The sequence below is a fragment of the Mytilus californianus genome, unplaced genomic scaffold, assembly GCF_021869535.1.
Source record: "Mytilus californianus isolate M0D057914Y unplaced genomic scaffold, xbMytCali1.0.p SCAF_1, whole genome shotgun sequence".
Lineage (NCBI taxonomy): Eukaryota > Metazoa > Mollusca > Bivalvia > Mytilida > Mytilidae > Mytilus > Mytilus californianus.
Genome location: NW_026262581.1, coordinates 120,115,705 through 120,133,478, shown reverse-complemented (window position 1 = coordinate 120,133,478; position 17,774 = coordinate 120,115,705). Strand labels below are relative to the sequence as shown.

The following is a 17,774-nucleotide window of genomic DNA, read 5'->3' as shown; positions in this document are numbered from 1 at the left end:
TACTTTTTTAAAGAAACTACCAATTTATTTTTTTTAAAGTTGAATCAGAAACTAAGAATGAATTACCATTCATTGCATTTGTAATTATGCAAGAGGAAATGAAGAAATGTCGTAGACAATAATTTACAAGTCTCAAATGATTTTTCTTTTAGACACAGATGTGTTGTTCCCTCGGATAGGAGAGGGAAGAAGATCAAACTGAAGGCATTTGAGTATCTTCAACGAGACACCAAAGAGAAGACCACTGTTCCGCCATTCTTTTTAGCAGTTAAGGATGGAAATTATTCAGTCATGCGGAAGTTACGCAAGTTAGATCAAACAGTTTCAACCTACCATGACAACTTTGGACGCAATTGCTTATCATTAGCTTTAGACTTAAAATCATTGAGATTGGTAAAAAATGTTCTTGAACTTATACCAGATATTGAGAAGTCTGGAGCCGTACATCGAGTTGTATCACAAGCTTCACATTCAAAGCGAGACAGTACTCCATTACAATTACTGACGTACCTGATTTCTATTGGCTGTACACTGAACGGAACAAATGACACGTCTTTAGATGAGGTAGTGGTTGGTCTGTCAATAAACAACAAGAATACAGATATAACAAAGATTCTTATTGAAAAAGCTCAAACAATCAGTGACAAAACTATGGCAATGGCTGCTTCATCAGGATCAGCAGATATTGTGGAAACGGCATTGAAGAAATGGAGAAAAAACGACGCGAAACAAATCACTGAAATGGATATCCTCAGTATTGCTATTAGCTCGCGGGCCATTTCAATCGATGTCATGAAATATCTTTTGTCACGCTACTACAAACACAAAGAACATGGATCTACAGAAAAACATGAAGATAAAAACAAACATTTACACGACCTATGTAAGTCATCACAGATTCCACTTGTACGAAAACATTCCTTGCTGGGCAAATTGTTGCACAAAAACCATCCTGCTCTGAAAAGTAAGCCTAGAACACAAATTGACATTTTCAGCAAGATTGGAACTCTCTTACTTAATCACGATCCAAATCTTGGCATGAACTATACTGGGGATGTTCACATAGTATGTGAATGTTTGAGAGATTGTATTGAAATGAAATGCTATGACGTGGCGGAATTATTAATTAAGAAATCGACAGATATTATATGGAAATGTGAACTCTCTGATAAACGCTGTGCCTTCCAGAGACACTTTCACAAGAAAATATATAATAGTTCGTCGAAGAAACTTGTAAATATTTCTTACTTGCAAAATATTATATTAGCTGCAGCAAGCAAGGATACTCCTGAAAATGTCCTAAATGAAGTTTTAAAATATGGAGCCAAGTTCTTCAGATCAGACGCGGGAGCAGACGTTGGAATTGATTTGGATATTTTACCAGCTGAAAGTAGGAAAGATGCTGAGAAAATTGAAGATAATATGGTAAAACTGGTTTTAACAGTTCTAGAATTGATTGCGGGAGAAAAAATGAGACATTTTAATGTTGTAAAGATTTGGAAGCAAGTTCCAGGAGTATTACCACACATTTATCTTCTGGGCAAAGACATAGATATATCTCCTTTTGTAAGAAGTAAAGAAGACTTTTTCCTTAGCCATTGTTATACATTGTACAAGAAGAAATCGCTTCGACCTGGAACATCGGTTTTGCACCTATCTGCAGGTTTGCAAGACAGTTCAGCTCTCAAAATGGTGATCAAGGTAATATTACAGCTAAATTCATCATATTTTTGAGAAAAATTGCGCCTTAAAGTCACCCTGTGATAAAGTTTAAGACATTTCAATGTTGAGTGAAAAGTCCGTTTTAAAAATAATAACACAAACTCGACAAAATCTAAAGAGAATTAACCACAAAATTACCTCCATTCAAGATGTATATGATTTCAGACGAAAGCACCAAACGCAATTTGGAGTTATTTCCTTAAATTCGTATAAATCAGTTATATAATTTATACATTGATAAAAAATGGTATAATTTGCTTTATTTTGTTTATTCTAAGAATTTATTGGTAATAGCATCTACTTAATTTATTTACATTATGTTTTAGATCCTGCAATATTATACAAAAACCTGTCTTTTTTTAATAATGTATGTTGATCTTTATATGTTTTAATTTTAAATTTTTCATTTATGTTGTTAGGTTGATGTCTCATTAAATTATTAATAGTTGAATGTTTTATAATTACAGGCGACAGTTACAATAGATACAAATGTAGAGAACGAAGACGGAGTGTCACCTTTAGATATAGCCGTTACTGCAGGATATTGGCAGAACTACAAAATTCTCATGGATAACAATGGAATGGTTAAAACTGAGACTCTTGAGAAATGTTGTATCATAGATGCATACAATGGTAAATATAGGGATTATAATAGGGCAATTCCTAGGTAAATATAGGTGTTCGAATAGGACAATTCCGAGTTACATATAGGGGTTACAACAGGGCAAGTCTGAGGCAAATATAGGGGTTGCAACAGAACAAGTCTGAAGTAAATATAGGGGTAATAATAGAACTCTGAATTAAATATAGGGGTTGGTATAGAACAAGTCTGAGGTAAATATAGGGGTTCAAATAATAGGGCCATTCCGAGGTAAATATAGTGATCGTATACAATATAACTAGTCAGAGGTTACTATAGGAGTAGGAATATGACAAGTCTGAGTTAAGTGTAGGGGTCACAATAGGCTGAGTCTGGGGTAAACATAGGGGTTGCAATAGAACAAGTCTGAAGTAAATATTAGGGTTAGAATAGAACACGTTAGGTAAATTAAGGGGTCGAATAGAACAAGTCTGAGGTTAATATAGTTGATAGAATAGGTATATAGTGTAAGGTAAATAGATGGTTAGAATAGACCAATCCGAAGTGAATGTAGGGGTAGGATTGAGCCAAGTCCGAGGTAAATATAGTTGTTGGGATCGGGAACGTCCGAGGTAAATATAGGGATGCGAAAAGAACATGTCCATGTTTATAATAGGAATAAGTCCATGAATAAATAAACAGGTAGAAATAAATAAGTCCGAAGAAAATATAAGGGTAGAAATAAGACAAATCCGTGGTAAACATAGTTGTTAAAACAGGGAAAGTTTGTGGTAAATAAAGGGGTAAAATAGGATAAGTCCGAGATTTATATAAGGATTAGAATAGGACAATGCAGAGGTACCGATATTATGGATATTCTAAGGACCTTTATAAGAAGAGCTCAAATAATTCAATCAATCTTTGAATAATAAAATATATTTGTTTAATTATTCGCATTTCCACTAATATCAATGAAAAACAAAATAAATGCAATGGCAATTGTTCTTTATTTCCATATAAGTATTAAGCACAACTGGATATTGTAGAATTTCTTTTTTCCCTTCTGAAATATCTTTTAATTGTCATGGACCTTCAAATTGATTAAAACTGGTATATTATTGGAATTAAAAGGATGATTTTCAAACAGTACACCTTGCGCTCAACATGATTTTGCTTATGATTCTTTCGTTAATGGTTATGGTTGCAAGAAACATTTATTTTTTTGCAAATTTGGTGTGATCGTTTCTTCACAATACATATTTGTCACTGGAAAGATATGCAGACTGCTTATTTTTCCATATTGTACTTATAATAAAGTTAGTGAAAACGGTTACCTTTTGTGACGGTTCCCTACATCCCCATAATTTATTAAATGAATCATTAAAGAATGCAAAAATGATATGGGTATACAATACTGCAGAAGTATTTATTTATCAAGTCATTGAAAGAAATCTAGAACATTATGCTTTGTATATGTAGTTTTCTTTGTAGTGTACTGTGAAGTGCTGTCTTTCTGTCGTTTTCTTTGAATCGTGGTATTGCCTGACCTTTATTATACCCCACGCAACAAGGTTGCTTACGGTATAATGTTTTGACCCGAACCTCCGTCCGGCAGTCAGTTCTTCTGTCAGTCCGTCAGTCCTGTTCTGGTCATCTCAACTTTTATGAAACCACACAACAGAATTGCATGAAACTTTGTAGATAATACGGACATACTGTGTAGATGTGCATAACGACAGGAAATTATGATTCATTTTTTCTCTAGGAATTATGCCCCTTTGAACTTAAAATTTTTACATAAATATATTACTGCAACAGTTTTTCAACGCAACTCCTCTGATACCACACAACAGCATTTCATTAAAATTTGTAGTTAATGAGAACATAATATATAGATGTGCAAATCCACAAGAAATTTTGTATCAGTTGAATTTTGTAGGTGTTTTGAATCTTTGATATTAGGAATCTGGTGATATTTTGTTTGCCAGTGACAATGTTGGGGCGTTGAGTATTTGATCGTGCTCACAAAGGTTCTTTAATTATAGATATTACATTATGTACATTATGTATTAACTGCAGCTCAAAAAATCCTAAAAATGGTAGATGCAAGTTATTGGGGTGAGAAATGGTGTGGACGGTACTGGGAATATGTTGAAGATATGCATTGTATGGAATGGGAAACCAATGAATCAAGTCATTTTCACCTAATAAGAGGGTTCTCGCATTGTCTGAAAGGTCATCCTGAATATGCTGATAAGTCTTTTCATGGAAAGTCGAGAATAAAAATGGCACAAGACATCTGGAACAGGTATGCTGACATGATTATTATATATGCAACTTTAAGTGTTACTTCTCTACGATATGTTTTCTTCTCTTGATAGCCGAGTCAATGGCAGTTCAGGATTTTCACTTTAGATCTACATATGGAATTCATCCATCCATTGTTAGAAATGCATTTTTATACATGCATGTTGTTCCTTTAGCGGGTTCAAATTCAAGTTGCTTAAACATAGATGTGGAAATTCACTGGTCTGGTACCAGAGATCACTCTGTCAACTAAACTTTATAAATTATAATTTGTTTAAGACTACTGATGCCTAAGCTTCCTCGTTACTTAACCAAGAATTATAACACAACATAAAATGTAGAATAGCTTTAGATGCAGATCATATATTTTCAATGTAAAAGTACTACTGAATGTTGGTAAATCTTTGTCGTAACAGCTGTAATTTTGTCTATTGTTTCTTATCTTGTAATTGTCGATTGTCACAATTAAATCACCAGAACACACATTTTATATGTTGCATTTGTACAATGATTAAATTTGTTTTCATTATTCTAGTTCTAACTACCAGTTCAGAAGTTTCTGGCATTTTTCAAAAGCAAATCCTTATTATGCAGACAATCGTCATGGCAAATCCAGACTGAAAATTGTAAAGGATGTATGGTCTAGGTAAGTGTCGTGCCGACAAGAGAGGTTTGTTTAGGTTTAAAAAATTACATAATTAAAAAATACCTAGTTTGACATATAGCAATGTTTTCTTTTGTCAACTTTAACACCATGAATCAAAATCAAAGTTTAGTTCCATAATTGAGATTAAGATATAATGGAATGTGCAATGATATAAAAGTTGTAAATGATGAATACTTATGAGGGTATCACCAGCCCAGTAGCCAGGACTTCGGTACTGGCATGAAAATACCGATATTATTCTATTTAAATATCAAAATCATTTTAAATTGAGGAATGTATCTCTCTCATGCATAGTTCTGATTCCTTGTCGGATTTGGCTTTACTTTTAGTCCCTTTTGGTTTTATCAGCTCTTATATTGTTTGTATTAGGTTTTGGACAAATATTTTTTCCTCGAGCATCACTGAAGAGACATTAGTTGTCGAAATGCGCACCTGGTGCAATAAAATTGGTACCGTTAATGTTATAATGAATACCTAATTATGAAAGGTTAATTATAAAAATAAACACGAACACCTTTTTTATTTTTCAATCTCATACATTTTATATTTTCTTAACACAGTTTCGCCTAAGCATTTTAATCAACTTTGAAGTTAAAAGTTACTACAAGTTACTCTCATATAAGAGTTTACTCATTACGGATTTCGATGAAATCTTGCAATTTTAACAGACTGCATATAACAACAATTCAGTAATTTTTAGTAAGAATACACTTAATTACGCAAAATAGTTTTTATACTGAAAAGTAAATATATATATATATATATATATATATATATATATATACATAATTACAAAATGAATATTTTAGGTTAGAAATAGGACAATCTGATAAACTATTAAAAGACGAAGCTCGTTTGACCTGTGCGTGTGCTGTATATCGTCTCTGGGAAATCATAGAGTATTTTATGGAGAAAGCTCCGCATCTAATCATAAACGCAATCAATGAAGAAAGGTTAGTATGAAATGCAATGTAAAAAATATAGCAAACTATGATAAGATGGTTTTGGACAAAATAATATACTCACAAACGAATTTCTGAGAAAAGATTTAATAAAATAGTATGCTTTCTTTAGGAAAGACAGCTAAAAATTAATATTTAACATATCATGTGAAGCATATATACCCATTTAATGAAACTCCTTACAGAGGTTACAGTCTATTGATTGATAGTAGTTTGCAGTGTGTTATGATTATTAAATTGATCTGAGTGTTTTGTACATTTGTTATAATATTCAAATTACTATCTAAGTTTTTTTTTTAAATTTTCAGGGGATTAATGCTTGCAAAACTAGAGTTTCTGTATCTTATATGCACACACTCCCCAACCAGCGTGATTCTAAAACAGTTGGAGTTCATTGAAAAACACATCACATCCATCAAGCAAAATGCTCTCAGTGGTTTAATTATGTATTTAATTGCCAGAAATGAGGAAGATTTATGCCAACACCTTTTTACAAAAACCCTCGTGTCCATTGGTATTGATTCATATGATGACGTCTTACAGTATAGAGACAATGAACAGAAGACAGCTCTACACCATGGTGCCAGAAATGGAAATCTGTTAGCAATTCAATGTTTGACATCACAAATAACGAATACAAGGGTCGGTGAAGTAGATTTGTTGAATTCCATGGACAAATTTCAAGCATCACCGCTATGGTATGCATTAAGCAATCGTCATTGGAAATGTGCACAACTTTTATTGATTAAAGGTTGTATTCCAAAATGCAGAAGAGCAACACCGGATTTTGATAATAAGAGGAAATTTAAAGCTAGTGCAGAAAAGTTATCAGAAAATACATTATCAAATTTCGCATCTGGGAATATGAATATTACATTTGGTAAGCGTGTTTATCAGACGAAAGTAAACAAATCTGTTAAGATGGCCTACAGGTTAGGACAAAAGCGTGGGAACATATTTGAACGGAAGAAACAAGGAAAAGAGAAAGGAAATACAAAAAAACAAAAGCGACACAAGAGGACATACTTGTCTTTTAAAACAGAAAGATCTTATGATTACAAGAGAGCGTTGGAATTGATTAAACTTTCGAAAGTAGCAGAGGTCAACGGTGCTGGTCTAATTCATGTAGCATATGCTTTAGGGGACCAAGAATTAATATCTCAAATTATAGCACAAGATAGAACAGCTTTCAAACAAGAGGATAGATGTGGCTGTTTACCCATTATTTACGCTATTAAGCACGGCAACTTTGATATAGAAAAGCCAAACGAAATGAATCAAGACTCAACAACCGTTAAAGCATTAATTTGGAAGTTCATGTCGACAAAACAAAATCAAAACAAATTAGTTTATTTTCTGACTCAGTTATTGTCCTTCATTTGTTGGAGATATGCATCAAGACTAGAAGCCCCAAACTTTTCATCTGGTGAAAATGGAGCATTTACCTATCATCTTGGAGAAATAATCGCACAAATTAAGGAGAATTCGTTAAAAGTGCCGAGAACAATCATGTCGTTTAAAACTGGTTGTCTTTACTCTAAGCAGAAATTTACAAGCCTAGTAGCTAACATGGAACAAATCTTAAAACAGTTTTTTGACACTGGAACTATTGAAACCTTTCTATGCTTATTCAAGTTTCTTCCTTGTGGCCAGTATACACAAATATACAATTCTTATTCCTGTGTTGTTTTTCCAAATGAGACGAAAGAGGGACAACACCAGCTATCATTGGCAAAAATGATAAAAGACCAAATTTCTGCTGTTGGCGTGACGAACATTCCAAAAGAATTACTGACTGTGCTCTTAATATCTGGAGAGTCATGGGTTTTTGAATTGTTAGTTGATACATTAACAAATGAACGCGAAAATAAACTCACAGATCCATATTTGCTTGATTTAACAATAATAGATATAATACCACTATTAACACAATCTGAAAATGAAAACGACAAGATCGTACTTGCACAAGAAGTTATAAAACAGATGGAAAAAATTCTTATACTAGAATCTTCTTTGACATTGCATTCAGACGTAGTTGATATTGCCAAAGAAAAACAGTTATGGTCTTATCTTGAAGTAATAGGACACCATACTCTTATAGGCTCGGGTGTCTTAAGTCCTGTTTGGCAAACAGTGATGGCAAAGGCTGCAGAAAGTGGACAAATACAATTTATGAAGAGTATTCTTAGTAGTTTGGAAGTATCAAAAATGACGGATGAACAAAAATCTTGCTTTACTGCATTTATCTGCTTAGCAAGCTTGAATGGACAAGTGGAAACCGTTAAATACCTGATCAGAAATAGAATTCCTCTTATCAGTCATTTGGATGAATCACCTATTAAAGATTTATTGGGAAAGTTCCACATTCCATCTTGGGGTGTGCTTGAATATGCAGTAAAAGGAAATTCGACAGATACGATTGTTTTCCTTCTAAAGTGTTTTAGGGATGATAGAACGATTAAGAACAGTGTGAAGGGCAGAGACCTGTTAAAATTAGCAATACAAAAAGGAAATAAAGAAGTTTTTCAACACCTATGTCAGTACGTTGACAAGGAACTGGGACAGACTGTTACAAGACAAGAGATAGAGGAAGCGTACAGGATATCCTTAATGCATGGTAGAGAGGAATTTTGCCTCCAATTACTGGAACAAAATAATACCAGTTTAGTGATAGACACAGACAATAGGATGAGTTCTCTGCATCTAGCTGCAATCCATGGAATGTATTCTATAGTCGAAAAAATTATCCAGACTAGGCCAGAGGTTTTAAATCGAATTGATGGAAATGGATATTCAGCAACTGATTATGCTGTTGTATGTGGAAGGACTAAAATAGCGCGTTTATTGAAAGAAAACAAAATGAGCATTTCTAACTCTGTAGTCGACAGAATAGAGTGTTGTGGATGGTTCAGAGATCATATGACATTTAACGAAACATTAAAAAAATCGGAGAAAAACGAACTTGTCCAATCTTTAAGAGGGCGAACGCATTTGACTATAGAGTCTGCTTTAGAGTATGGCAATGATATTTTAGCAGCGTCTGCTATACACAGCTCTCAATATCTGATAAAGGCAAATTTAAAAACAAATTTCCTTGACACTGTTGTTCTAATACATATGGCCGCACAGAAAGGTTGTTTAAAATCATTAGGATATCTATGCGGAATGATTCAAGAGGATGAAAATGTACTGACGAAAGTGTGTACTCATGAAATAAAAGGTTACAGCGCACTTGCATATGGCATAACAAATTCAAATTTTGAATGTGTAAAAGTATTACTAAAAATGGGAGGAACTAAATGGCAAAGACTACCCACTGGCGAAAACATTCTCCATCTTGCCGTTAAAACAGAACAGCTTAGTATTGTGCAGTTAGTAGATGACATAACTAAAGGTTCATATAGAACAGAGAAAGACCACCAAGGAATGACACCTTTACTTTATGCTGTTGCACTTGGACAACATCATATTCTGGCGTATTTAACTACTGGAATGTCATTACAATCGAAAGAGCATATTCATCATACAAATTCCGAGACCAGCGACTTCACATGCTTAGAGTGCAATCTTGATATGTGCATAGGATGGTCTAAACTTTACCTTAATTCTGATAAGTATCACATAAAAGAACGCAATACAAGACCAATAAACACACAAAACACAAGCGCAAAGTTTTTCGTTATAGATAAACCAAAGAGTTTGAAAATTGAACGTATTAATTCGTATGGCAGACGTTTGGCAACAATTTACAGAAAACCTAGAAAAGAACTCCTTCTTACATTAATGGTGGAGAACATACCACGAGAGAGTTCTTTATGGAGGTATATCCTTATCTCTATGGGATATAAAGACGACAATATCAGTTTACAGGAAGTTCTATTGCAGCTTCCGTCGTCGTCAGGAGAAACTGTACATCACAGAATAAAAAGATTAATGGGAAGACCAGAATACACGGTAACTCTTGCACATCTTTCTCAAATGGATACCGATATTAGTGATTTGATACTGTCTGCTGCGGCTTGCGGTAACACGCAATTTCTCAAAGGACACATTGAGACCAATATTCGAAGTAAGAACGATCAGGCATCATTGAACGAAATAGCTTTTGCTTTTGGGAATATGCAGACTGCTTTGTTCTTGCACCGAACAAGTAAACTACAAAATATACAAACTGTGTATTCAATATTCCATGAACTGACAGAAACTCTTCCTCTCCAAGTGAAATGGATAACTGGCATAGAAAAGCCAGGGAACGAAAATTGGGAAAAATCAATAAGCACTGATCCAATTGACAACAAATTGTCTATGGCTGACTTGTGGGTTATTGCAAACTTCCCCGACGACGTAGTAGATATAGTCTGTACCAATATAGATGATAATTTCTTGATCCCTCAAGCCATATGCGGCAAAAAATATACTGTTGATTTTGAAAGCTTCAGAAAAAACACACTAAGCAGTCATTTACACCATGTCACAATACAAGCATATGTTGCATCAAGTCATATATACGGACGACAGTTACAAGCCTTTACAAGAAACGGATACGAGAAGCTGAATGCGGTCCAAAATATAAAGGTGACATGTGAACCAGTAGGACCAGGTAGCCTTCCCAAAATACACATTGATTCTTCTGGGAACTTCATAGAATCTGTTGTGTTGACACAGACAAAAACTGGTACTGCACTTATGATTGACAACTCTCTGACACAGCGTTCTGATGAAGTAATCAGTAGAAATCGTGTGATGACAGATGTCCTCCCAACAGTTTCTACACTGGTATGCTTCATTTATGTTAGAAATGTCTCGATATGCGATTTCTATAAATGAAGTAATCTGTCAATATATCGATGGATTTGCTGCATTTGAAATTGACGACCGTATGTCAATTTTTTTCTCCATGTGATTTTGCAGTTATCTTAATTTAAAAATTTAGAATCTTTTAAGGGAATAATATAACTGTTAACAAAACTAAGATTAATCGATATGAAATTTTATAAACTATCAGACGAGAAGAAGTAGTGACAAAAAGAATGAAAACATAAAAAAAAAATTAAGAAAAAGAATTTAACAGTTGTTTTCTCAAATAAATTTTGAATTTGGTTTTAAAAAAGAAATTACTTTGTATTGATTAATTTCCAGCATTTTAATTTGTCCAATGAAACGTATAGAAAAAAAAATTATGATATTTTCTATTTAATATTTTTCAGGTTTTGGATGTTTTTGAAAGAGATGTTACATTACGCATAGATTGGAATTCTCTTGAGTCACGCAGGCGTACCGGAAATTATGACTTACTTCTGAAATTGTTGTCCGGTGAATCAAGCGGAAATTGGCTTGGAGGTCTATATGATGTTTTATTACAGTGCAAAAGTTTACGTAGAGAATTGTTTAACATGTTTGACCAAGCAACAGTTGATTTCTCTCTTCATTCGTTGTCACACATTCGTGAAGTTGTCGTTGTGTATGTCGATAATTTGCAAAGACCAGAAATATCCAGAAAAGCTAAAACAACTTCCTTATCTGATATTTTAATATGGGAATTCACATACGAACGAGGTAATCTGAAATACAATAGGGAGAACTTTCCACTTTTAATAGCTTTACTACGTTACCACAATTTATCTGATGCCGTTTATAATTCCGTGTATAGAATTGCAAACCTAGACACAAACGTAGGCAACCGAAGCAAGTTTGAAAAATATAAAGAAAAGTTAACTCTTGAGATAGATCTCAAATCTTTTGGAATAAAAGATGGCACAATGATAAATGAAAAGCTTTGTCAGGGAGTAAGCAGAGAGGTCAACGTAATCGCACATGAATGTGAGGCAATCATGAGACTGGTATTGAAGGCGAAAAAGATTTTGCTTAGAAATAGTCCATCAGTTCAGGGCGCAGGGTTAGTCTTACAAGATGAAACTATTACCATCAGTGTGTGTACCTATCTGAATTCACAGAAAGCCGTAACGATAGAACGCGGACAAATCCGACAGAAACTAGAGGACATAGAGGATCAACAAGCATTTTCTGAATGGAAATCGGAACAATTCAATGCTATCAAACTTAAAGTAGAAGAAAGTTCCAGTATGTTAAGAAAGAATTATGGCATAGATGTTCATGTTAGTTTTGATGATAAACGCATTGCAGCTTATGGTTTCCAAAGATACAGACGAGAGTTGGAACACCCACATGTGGTTACCACTGCTATGATGACAAAATGTGTGCAAAATATAGTTCATGCAGTTCAATATATGATTGATGAAGTATTCCATAGCAATTTTGGCGAATACCTTCTTTCTTTGAGCAATGACAACAGCATTCCCGATGGATTATGGGTCAAAATACTTATCGATCCAGGTAATCAAATCAGTTCTGACAATAGTTTCATGGTGAATAGAGTCGTCAAATTAAAGTTGAAAGAACATTCAAGATGTTGGTGGTGGCGTGGTAGGTTATCAAACACAGACGTTTTTACTGATGCATCATTGCTCCCACTTTATACGTGCAAAGTTGAAGAAAAAGACGGGGAAAAGATTTGCTGGAAGCATAACAGTTTCGAATCCTCAACATTAGTCACAAGAAAGCAGCCATCAAATGAATTAGTATCGCTAAATAATCGTGTCTATAAAATTGTGGATGAGTCATTATTTCAGGAGGTGCTTTCACAGTTACCAACCAAAATTAACGTGAACGCTGATACTTTTATAACTGGTGAAATGATCGATAAGTCAGTTTTAAGAGATAAACTGTCCCCAGATTTCCGTTATGTACTCGCAAACTCTAGGCTGCACATTAACACCCCAATGATTAGAGATGAAGTTAATAGAGACTTTCAAAGCATCTTCAAGGTTTTAGGTTTTGTGCCATCAGATATTGAAATCGATTTTCAATCTTTCAACGCTTATATCAAATCATCGGATGATGTTAAGGAGGCTAGAGAACACACGCATAGAACCATTTGCATTGTATCCTCTCGAATGAAAACTGCATTTTTCAATCTCTTTCGCACTTATGGTCTAATACTATCAACAAGACCACCTTGCTCTCATTTAAAACTGATCCAAGAACGAGTTACTGGCATGCTAAAAAGTATTGAATCAGTCAAATTGAAACATACAGGTGAAACCAGAATTATATCGAAAAAGAAATTAGGTGCGTTGAGGAACCCTATCCTGATGGGTCAAGAAAAACAAATTGAAATATTGTTCTACAACTCGCCTATCGATACAAATCTAAAAGTGCATATCAAAGAAGTTTTACTCTCTCTAGTCATCAATACATTAGAAAACGCTATTATCGCGAGATTTTCCAATGAGATGAGAATAGACAAGAAAGTAATAACAGTTAGAAACAAGTATTCGGACAATCTTGAATTTGAAGAAGCTGTATTATGGCAAAGTCATCTGTATTGTAAAGAAAAGGGGATAAATCTGTCGATGTTCCATTCTATTAAGGTAGATGGTACAACAGCAGTTTTCAAAATGAAAGGGACGTCATCACTAGAATTCTCAGTATCAATCAATGAAAAACAGCTGGTTGATTCGAAAGTATTCAGATATATATGTAAATCGCACCCCTCTGATGACACAATTGACCTTTTTGAATCAGACTTACAATTTTTGATGTGCGATCAAAACTCTGTAAGATTACATATAAAGAGGCCACTTAACAACAAAGTAGAATATAATGACCCAGCATTATACAGAATCAATTTTATTACAAAATCAGCAATACAATTAAGCTTGAAACCATTCTATTGTGACTGGTTTGGAGAGAATAATATCGTTTTAAGATTTACAATCCCAGACACTGATGATAAGCAATCCGATATTTCATTTTTATTCAACGATAAATTAATCGGAAACTTCACCAATATAGCAATACATAAAGAACCTCAATCAAATGCGACGATTGCAATGTCGACAAGTATACAAGTTAAGAAGGATGGTTGGTTTAATATTTCAGTCGGGCATGACCGACACCATTCTGAGGAAATAAGTGAAATTCCACCGCAATATCGTATAATAAGCAGCAAGAAAATGATTGAACCAATAGCGGGAAGCGCAAGTACTCAGTTTATTGCATCTTATACTCCAGCACATATCTTTTCCAAGGGCAATAATTATATCCACAGTCCTATAAGAATAACCAAGATTTCACAGGAGAAATACAGAGTGCATGTAGACGACCACCAAAGAGAAATACTTATAAAAGCAGTTTGTAAGCAGTGTAAACAAAGCTTAAGCATTTGTACCCAATTCCAAGATATCATACCCAATTTTGAGCTCGTAGTCAACCGCCCGGAAGACGAACTAGAAGATGTACATGAGGATTCAATAAATAGAAATACATAAAACTGTTGAGAAAAATAGGTTTACACATCATCTCCATGACTGTATGCAATTACATAAACAAATAGATAACTAAACATTTGTATTTATAGGTTTGACATTAGTACCGAAATGTTTGAATCTTCGTTAATTGAGGAATTTTATTTGTGAAAGATACTTGAAATAACATAATATATTGTGGAAGCAGGTATTAAACCCAGAAAAATACGATGCTATTTTAGATATGAAGATGTGCCATTTCATAAATTTGTTGGTTCATCAACATTTTCTTTTGAATCTAAAAGTTTAACTAATAACCTATACTATTTATATATATTGTATATTTTTAATAACTTATAATTTCTTGTTTGTTTTTAAAGATAATATGTCCTGCCATTAGTAGTTATCCTGAATGAATAGATTTCATTTCAATTTATTGAAAATCAAAAATTTTGTAAAATTCTTTTTCAATTTTTTTTTGTAAAAATTCATTGTGATATCAAATCATGTAGTTGATAAAGTACAAATGTATATAGGAGATTAATTTCATTTGTTAAAAATAGTTTCAACAAATTCACGTGGTATTTTGAATGATAATGATTTTTAATTTATAGCTTCCTCACATGAAAACTATATGTCCGACGTAATGTAAAAAATAATTGTCTGTTGTAACTGGTGCCTTATTGAATTACACACAATAAATTACTCGAAACTAAATACTAAATATTAATATTCTCTAAATAGAAGTATAATGATTTTTTCTCATATGAATGTACAAACGAATCTTCAGATTTTCATTTTTGTGTTGTTAATTCAAGCACAGTAAAATGGAATAATTATGCACGTCTTCCTTGCTGAAATGAAACGCGTTTAGACTTTTATGATGTCTGAAACATAAATAATTACATTTAAAGTGTCAAATAAAAAGATGACACTTCTATATTATGTTTTTATGTAAGTTAGGGTGTTTACTTTCATTAGACTATTTCACTTATCCACGTTCTTGCTTATACGAAACGGTTTTGGATTTGTATGATATCTGAATTATAAACTACTGCATTTAAAAGCGTCAACTGATAGTCAATTTGAATGGTATAAGGGGTATACCTTTAGCAGAATATTTCTAAGATCATTTTATAAACTTATGTTGTACATCTTATCAAAACAGTAATTTGGAAATGTTTGAGTATAACTATCAAATAGGTTAGTATGTAATTTGTGGAATTTCATCCTTTTCTTTCCGTAAAAATGGAGGGGAGGTCAAAAGGTCAAGATCACAGTAGCTGTAAAAATTCTGAAAGATTAGGAATTATAAAGATATTCTACTACTTAACTACTGAAATTTTCCTACCTAGCGAAACTAATACTCATATAGCAATAGCAAATACATTATCATACTGGTCTTATCTCACCTCAGCTATTTTACATATGGTACTTTTTGAATTCATGATATTTATCCCAACTTATATAGGCGTTTCATTGACTGCCATTTTAAGTCTTTCTGATATAAATATCTTTAAATGAAATGTAGAAGAAGATGTAAAGAATGTTTTTCTTGCTGTATATCTGTGATACATGAACAAGTTTATTTTATATTATATTTTTCGCTTTTTATTGTTTTTATATTATGAAATATAGACCTGTTTAGTTCACTCAATGTACCATCGTTTGATGGGATATTTAATCAAGGCCTCGTGAACTTTAAACATATTCTAAATAGATTAATTTATATTGGTAGTAACTTTTATCTGAAGTGTGCATTCACAGAAACTCTTGCATTAAAACAGTAAAAACTCATTTTCATATTAATTGTCTGTGATAGCATTTATTTTTTTACAAGATAATATTTAAAAAAATCTTTTTATGTATATTATTTTCTCGTGCATTTGTAGTGATATAATTATTTTCTTTTTTGACGACCAAAATATATTTATGTATACTATGCAATGGTAGTTTTCGATGTATTTCATGAATGAAATATTTGCCACTGGACGTTATGCAACCAACCATCAATGTACTTCTTGGTTGGTTCGTTGTACATTTTATTTAGATCTTTATTCAAACCATGTCTTGGATGACATTGTATTTTTTGGACAATGTCATTTATATACATTAGAAACATAATGTGTGTGTAAATTGCATGCTATGGACGTTTTAATAACGTGACTATAAATTATTTTTACAAAAGTCAAAAGGTACGTATTTTGAGAAATAATATTTTTCATTAAAGAACTCTGATCAATATTTGATGACGCAACAAGTAATTACTTATATAAATAATATCATATAATTGGTAAACAGAATTTAAAAATCGATTTCAATATGTAAATGCATGCAACATCATAGTTATACTTATTACTATGTTTTAGGGAGATTTCTATAACGGGTGACAGTACATCTATTGTGATATAGTTTTCTAATTTAAATAATATTTACAGAAATTCTCATTCTAAGAATTCTTATTTATATATTGTTCTTTGTGAATTATATCTTACTGTGATACTTACAAATAAAACTATATATTTTTGAAATAAATGTGTCCAGTGACTATGTTAGCCAGAAATACTAAAAGGAATTTAACAGATATTTACCGAGTTGTGATACATATCTGTTGCATAATGTTACTAAACATGTGAGTTATTTTATATTTATCCACTTTTATGAAATTATTGAAAATTAAAAAAAAAACTACAATCGAGGATATCGAAAATTTGCAACTTCTAGAGCTCTTCTACAAAAATCTGATGACCTGGCTAATACTGACTTGGTGCGTACAGTTTGAAACGAAACTGGCGGGTTTAAACATCTTGTCTAAAAAGTAAAATAACAAAAATACCGAAATCCAAGGAAAATTCAAAACGGAAACACCTTTATCAAATAGCAAAATCAAAAGTTCAAACACATCAAACAAATGGAAAACAACCAGTGTCATATTCCTACAGGTGTCAAACATCAGATAGTATATGCGAAGTCCTCAATTACATTGAATTTTCATTTTTGCCTTTTTAATGATGGTTCGTTGGGCATAGGCCATTTGAGCGAAGATAAATAATGCACATAGGGTCATTTGTGCGCCGACATCATAGGACATTTTATATAGCGCCGGAATATTGACCTTACCTGCATTTTCAAATAGGACGTTTGTGCGAAATTTCCTGTGATACTTTTATATGAATTAAGAATATATTTTTAAAAAGTAAGAAAAATGA

General features: G+C 32.9%; 1 protein-coding gene across 2 annotated transcripts in view; it reads left to right on the top strand.

The window, feature by feature from the left end:
- LOC127732451 (uncharacterized) overlaps positions 1–17,100 on the top strand; it is a 61,721-nt gene extending 44,621 nt beyond the window's left edge. For both annotated transcript variants that reach the window (XM_052241497.1, XM_052241486.1), the window contains 7 exons: positions 153–1,701; positions 2,190–2,355; positions 4,382–4,610; positions 5,145–5,255; positions 6,086–6,229; positions 6,547–11,014; positions 11,446–17,100. In XM_052241497.1, the coding sequence (XP_052097457.1) occupies positions 153–1,701; positions 2,190–2,355; positions 4,382–4,610; positions 5,145–5,255; positions 6,086–6,229; positions 6,547–11,014; positions 11,446–14,589 (9,811 nt within the window). In that variant the 3' untranslated portion in view covers positions 14,590–17,100. The remainder of the gene's footprint in view (positions 1–152; positions 1,702–2,189; positions 2,356–4,381; positions 4,611–5,144; positions 5,256–6,085; positions 6,230–6,546; positions 11,015–11,445) is intronic.
- Positions 17,101–17,774: the final 674 nt, after the last annotated feature.